Source organism: Palaemon carinicauda, chromosome 42, assembly GCF_036898095.1.
Source record: "Palaemon carinicauda isolate YSFRI2023 chromosome 42, ASM3689809v2, whole genome shotgun sequence".
In the NCBI taxonomy this organism is placed as follows: Eukaryota; Metazoa; Arthropoda; class Malacostraca; order Decapoda; family Palaemonidae; genus Palaemon; species Palaemon carinicauda.
Window position 1 is genome coordinate 56558917 of NC_090766.1, and position 7182 is coordinate 56566098.

Genomic DNA, 7182 nt, shown 5'->3' on the forward strand with positions numbered 1-7182 from the left:
AATACACGTCTAAAGAATACATGTAAATTGAATGTTGGATAATACTCATAAAGTAATATTTGCATTTAGTTAACATGGCAGTTTCAAGCAGTTTCAATTGCTTTGAAATAGTTTAGAGGCGGTGTAACTTTAGATTTTGGTATAAGTAAAATTTTTAATGAAAGCATATAAAAAGCAAATACAAGTTTTCAAATACAGGTATATACTGGATACAAGCACGTTCGCTAATTTAGCATATCATCCTGAATCTGTCATATTTCTGGATTATCAGGGCAACCAAAATTATATTTGCTCTTATCCTTTTCAGATCCTCGTTATGTCATTGAGTTTTCTCCACTTCACTCTCAAGGTATGGCAAATATCTTTTTTTCTTTTTTTTATTTCCTTTTAATGGTCACACTTTCTTTTGTCGATAATATATAAAAATATTTATTATAGGTATGGCAAATTTATTTTTTCTTACTTTCATTTTTGTATTTTCATTTTAATGGTCACGCACCTTTTTTTGCCGATGACATTTAGAATTATTTATTCTTTATTATTTCGTGTATTGCCAACATATGTTTAACTTCAGTGATCGAAAATGCTAAGTCATCAAGTTATACAACCAAGGTCGTCTCCGAAAATGATATTCGTTGTCTATCCTTCGAAGTTTCTATTTGTTTACAAATTTCAACAAAAAGAAGAATTGATGAAAGATTATATGAATATGGAAGAAAATAATCACATTCCCCTCCTCTTCGTTTCAAAATATAGAAGAAAAAAAATAAAAGTCAAACTGTTACCTACAAGAAGTGGAAAAAATAAAATATTGTTGCTACAATATTCTGAGTATTTCAACGCGCTCATTATCGCATACATAAACGGAGATTTGTGGTCTCCGTCAGTCAGTCCCATTCGTAAAGTAAAACTGCGAAATGACACGTTTCAAATGCCATAAGTCTGAGGCTACGTTCGATTCCTGTCCACTAGCCCTGGCCACGACTACCACCACCACCCCGAGAAGATTCAATATAAGACGGAGGATGTATTTCAATTTGTCGGAATATCATCGTAAATCGAGGCCGTCTCCGGATCCGAATCAATATTCCCTCCCAATTTCAGACGGCAAGAAGACACTAAGGCAGCTGTGATGGCCTTCCGGAGGGTGCTGACACCGACCATATCAACGGTCGTATCCTTCTCTCCTTTACACCTTGTATTGGACAGGATTGTGGCGATATATGGCCCTGCAGACACCGGCGAGGGGTCACGCTTATTGCACCAGACGGATTCGGGTATTCCGGAAAGCCGAGCTGGGCCAGATTCATAAGATGAATTGCGTTCTCTTGGTCTGGCTTCCAAGGAACGCACGGTAGATGAAGCCAAATTGGTGGGAATTGAACTTTATTTTTGGTTAGAATTTCTTTTGATGTTTCTTTGAAAGGCAAAAGAAAATTGTTGGTTGGTATTGTTGGGTATATAGATAGAGATAGATGGAAACGGAAACTTGTTTCTGGTCACAATTTCGCTTGATTGGCCTTGAAAAGATAAGGGAAAATCGAGAAAAATGGATTATTTATTTTCTTTGAGTATTCTTTTCTGTATTGGTTGTATACATATTTTTTCTTTTAGGTTTTCTCTTTTCTCATAATTCTTAGTGATAACTGGAAGCTTGCTTTGTCAGCCTGTGGTTTTTGGAGAATTTTCTGCCAGTCAATGGAGTAGAAGCTTGCTTTACCAGTCAGTGGTTTGAAAGCTTGTTTTGGCAGTGAGTGGTTTGGAAGCTTGCTTTACCAGTCAGTGGTTTGGAAGCTTGTTTGGCAGTGATGGTTTTGAAGTTTGCTTTACCAGTCAGTGGTTTGGAAGCTTGTTTTGGCAGTGATGGTTTGGAAGTTTGCTTTGCTAGTCAGTGGTTCGGAATTATACTTTGACAATCTGCATTTTTCTATGCTTGTTCCAAGATTAAAGTTTATTTATTTTGAACAATATTTGAAGATTCGTATATACTCCTAGACCATGATTAATATTTTTCATAATTGTAGAGATTTACGTATTAATAAGTAAACATCTAAATAAATATGAATCATAACAATTGTTATGACAAATCATTATTGCAAAACACATCTTTTTGTTAAAGGCAGCTGCTTTCCTTCAAACCCTCCCCCCCATGTGAGATTATATAATCAAGGCTTTAAAAGTAAACCTGAATTATTCTTTCAAGTTGGAAAAATACGCTTGAATTATTAAACTTAAAAGGCATTTCCTTTGTTCTCTGCTAGCCAGCCTTCCAGAGACTTAGGCCCACACAGAGCTTTAACAATGCTGAATAATTGAGTAAACTTATTCACACCAGCGTCCACACACACACAGACACACACACGCACACACATACATACATACATACATACATACATACAGATGATGGTAGCGGGTTTGTATAGTGGAGCAGGATTAAGAAAAAAAAAGTTTGTCTTTATTTTTTTCATTCTTTCTTTTTTTCTTGTCGACATTGATATGGAATAAGATGAATATTGGATTCGTTCATTGTTCCAAGGAAACTCTTTCGGCTTCACTCTTGTTACAAATTATTCTTTTGGTCCACGTTAAACCAGCCACCGGTGGAATAACTTTATTTATTGATGACACAGACTCGTAAACACCTTACAAATGATTACATGTATTCGTCGCGTAATCGGCTATAAAGAATGCCTTGTAAGTTAATTACTCTAATGAGTTATGAGGTAAACTCTGGTGGCAGATTACCTTGAAATTGTTACAGTAATATTATATTAGAGAATTTGTTGGTGAAGAGTTTTACCAGCATCTAATTGTTGAGGATCTGCGGTTTGAGAAAATCCCTCTTGAATAAATGCCTTGGTAAGATATTCACACCCCGTTCATATGATGAATAATGAAATGCCATCGTAAGCATTCACAAAAAAAAAAAAAAAAAAAAAAATTAATAATTCTGCCTTCCATTACTGAGTTATAAACTCCAAAAATCCTTGAAAGCGAAGAAACTATTTTTTCCGAATCGATCTTTAAAGTAGAAATTGGCTTTAAACGATGCAAAGGCTCCGAAAGGATCCAAACGGCTCCAAAAAATCTCCGAAAAGGATTCAAAGGAAAATCGCCATGGCGCGGATAGTCGGATCGCCACTAAGTGATGATCACCTTCCGTAATAGAACTCCTTCGTAAGCAAATTAGCGTTTAAATCATTTGTTAAACCACAATGGCGACCATCATTAAACTCGGAGCAACAGGGACTGTACATACGAATTCTTTCAGGAGCCCAATGAAAGATGCAACCGCGTTCAATGTTGCAAGGACGCCTGAATGATGGATGTAGTCGCTCGTAGGGTCGGACCCTCTTGTTGCAGGGGGAGGAATTACCCCCCCCCCCCCATTGGAAGGAGGGAGACCGGAACAGGGATCACATGGAGGGAAAGAACAAGTGAAAGAATGAGGAGAATGTACGTAGACCAAAGAAAGAGAGGAAGGAAAAGGAGTCCACAAAAAAGGAAAAAAAAAACTGACAGGAAAGAGATATGTGAAGGAAAAAAAAAGGTTAATCTTCCGTTTATTTTCTAGAAAATACGAAGAGGAATTGGATGATTTCTCTTTTATTCTCAGCGATGTGACGATTTTTATTCGCTTTTTGAATACTTGAAACTTCGTGGTTTTAACCAACGCGCTGAAGAGAAACGAGTAACTCGTTTAATATAGTTAGTGGTATGTACATGCACTAAATAAAACAGACAGAGTGTAAATATAGTTATATTTACGCACACGCTATATATATATATATATATATATATATATATATATATATATATATATATATATATATATATACACATATATATATATATATATATATATATATATATATATATATATATATATACCGTATGTATATATTTTTCTGTGTAGTTGATTATGAAAAATAAACTTTTAAAATTGATAATAATAATGGTCGCATTATTATCGCTGTTATTAACAGATATAGTAGTAGTAGTAGTAGTAGTAGTAGTAGTAGTAGTAGTAGTACTAAGAGTTGCAAGAAAGTGTTTTTTTTTTTTTATCTGCTATCAGTCGATTTTACTAGATATGGTATCGACGTCTTTTTTTTTCAACACAAAAAACATGCAATTAAACTAAGATTTGTTACGTTTAGAAGTTCAGATATGCGTGACACTTCAGAACAAAGGCCGCAAACACCCCTTATACAAATCGTGCGTGTTCGTTTGTATGTATGTATGTATTCATGTATTTATAAAAAGTATAGTTTGGCACCATTGATAAAATTAATGACAGATCGTACATATGTACGAATGCAAAAAGAAATTAAAAGACAAAAAAAAAGAAAGGTCGGTAGAATAAAAAGTGTCAAAAATCATGACAAAAGTAGCGCAAAGTAATAATTTTCATAGCTGCAATAAAGACAAAATTAAAGCGCCAACACACATGTATAACGTGAACAGCAGGACATGCGAGGGTTGTTTTTGACACGCTAAGCTGTACCATCATTCTTCGCTTGTTTTTCTATATATATTTCCAAGGAATTAAATCAATAACAAAACGTCAAAACAAGGAAAGCGAGTCTTTATATTTTCATCTGAAAACTTGGATATGTGAGTTTAATTTTGGGCCAGATTTAGCGTCAGATTTAGCTGGCCTTATGCCAGAACAGACCTTTGAGTTAAATCCATAACAAAACGTCAAAACAAGGAAAGCGAGTCTTTATATTTTCATCTGAAAACTGGGATATATCGTTTAATTTTTGGGCAGATTTAGCTGGCCTTATGCCAGAACAGGCCTTTGAGTTAAATCAATAACAAAACGTCAAAACAAGGAAATCGAATCGATGTATTTTCATCTGGAAACTGGGATATATGAGTTTAATTTTTGGTCAGATTTAGCTGGCCTTATGTCACAACAGACGTTTTCACCCTGGCTCCACTGAAATGAGAGTAATAAGGTGTGAAGGTGAATAAGGAGTTGGTGTGGACCTTTGAGCTTCTACCAACCAACTGACGTTTCACTGTAGATTACAATGTACGTTTGGGACGAATTCATTGCAATCAATAAATGCTTTTAATGAATCGAAAATTGCATTTAAGATCAGCTTATTCATGGAATTTCCTGATGACGTATAGCTATGTTAATCCCGTTTAAAAAATGAGAATTCATGTTTACATTGTTGTATAGAAGTTCCACAATTGCTTAGAATTCTTGATGTTTACGTCTATTGTATAAAAGTTCCACAATTGCTTAGAATTCTTGATGTTTACATCTTTTGTATAGAAGTTCCACTATTGCTTAGAATTCATTGTGTTTACAACTATTGTATAGAAGTTCCACAATTGCTTAGAATTATTGATGTTTACGTCTATTGGGTAGAAGTTCCACAATTGCTTAGATATCTCTTTTGAGGTATCTAAGTAATTGTATAATTCTGAGAAGCTGATCATGTCGTCAGGTTCAAAATGGCCGCCAGTCCACCATTTTGGGGAACTTCAAGTCTAAACAGAATATGTAGAATTGTTAGTTTCGTAATGAATTCTTGACTAAGGTTAGGAATTTTTTTTTTTATTTATTATTTACTAAAAATCCTCTAATCAAGAAGGAAAGATTTTTATAAGCAATTTATATTTTTGGTATCCTCATCGAAGGATGAGAAAAATAAATTTATTACAGCATTTTTTGCGTGAAAATTGAGAGATTCTTCTACTAGAAAACATTCTTAGATATAAACATTTCAAAGGACAGATCCAAGAGAAAGCGAAAATATAATTAGCAAAATGTTTCTGTAAATAGCTTCATAATTCCATGCAGAATGTTTCCAGTTAAAATTCCCCTGAAAATCCTAAATATCTTTTGGGTTCTTCCTTTAACTTGCCTTTGAAATGTCCTAATTACAGAATAATGTCAAATAAAACCAAGCAATTGTCTAGATACATCTAGATAAACTCTCATTCTGGCACACTGTTCTCCTTCTGGGATGAAACGATCAATGCTTTCAGTTCTAAACTTAAAAATAGAAAGTAATTAAACTTAATTGGCCATGATTTCCACACCTCTCACGGAGCTATTTTTTTTTCTTATGCGCTATTAATAGCGAAACCCATAAAAGATAAAAACGTCCCGCAGAACATTAGCTGAAAAATAACAAACATATAATCAACTTTCATTTTCGCTGGAGTGTGTAGTATTCGTTTGCTTAAATAGTTTAAAAGTTTTGTGTTGCTATCTGCTGGACTTGGGTTCGAGGTTACGCAAACTCGATAATTTCTTTGGGCGCTGCAATCTCACCATCCTTTTGAGCTAAGGATTGTGGAGTAATGTGGAGCCTATAGGTCTACCTGCTGAGTCATAACCAGCCATTACCTGGCCCTGTATGGTCCTAGCTTGGGTGGAGAGCGGCTTCGGAGCTGATCATATCATATATGCTCACTCTCTAGGGCATTGTCACTGTCCCATGCCTTTGCCATTCATGAGTAACCTTTAAACCTCTCCGATCGACTTGTTTTGATAGAGACTGAATTACTGTATGTGAGCTTATAGATGAATATTCAGTAATTAGTATTTTGATATTCATCCGGAAACCTCTTAGCCGTGGAATGTTTAGTAACTTAACTTACTGAATATAAGAATAAGATATCCCTTAAAACGTATAATTAAAGTTGATATTTTAAATGATTTAGAGTCTTGTTGTATAATATTAGAAAAAAAAACATTAAATATTTTATATATATATATATATATATATATATATACATATATATATATATATATATATATATATATATATATATATATATATATATAAGCGAATATAAAAAAGTGGTCATCTGGACTTCCAATTAACTTATTTATCCTTTTCAGACAGTACATAGTTTTCATACTATTAGCATTGTATAATATCATTATATTCATTGTTGTATATTTTTGGAAGCTATACCAATCTAACAATATTCACTCTGCCTTACGCTTTTAGATTAGTTAGAAATACACATAATTGATCACGTTATTTTGACAGTATTATTATTATTATTATTATGATTATTATTATTATTATTATTATTATTATTATCTGCTGAGTCATCAGCAGCCATTGCCTGACCTACATTGGTCCTAGCTTAGGTGGAGAGGGGGCTTGGGTGCTGATCATATACATGTATGGTCAGTCTCTACGG

At 34.0% G+C, this 7182-nt stretch overlaps 1 protein-coding gene across 1 annotated transcript in view; it reads right to left on the reverse strand.

Moving 5' to 3' along the window:
* Nucleotides 1–1032: 1032 nt before the first annotated feature.
* The window catches only part of LOC137633172 (homeobox protein araucan-like), a 106230-nt gene continuing 100080 nt past the window's right edge, over nucleotides 1033–7182 (reverse strand). Inside the window, exon 4 of the mRNA XM_068365328.1 lies at nucleotides 1033–1333. Coding sequence (XP_068221429.1) covers nucleotides 1033–1333 — 301 coding nt within the window. The remainder of the gene's footprint in view (nucleotides 1334–7182) is intronic.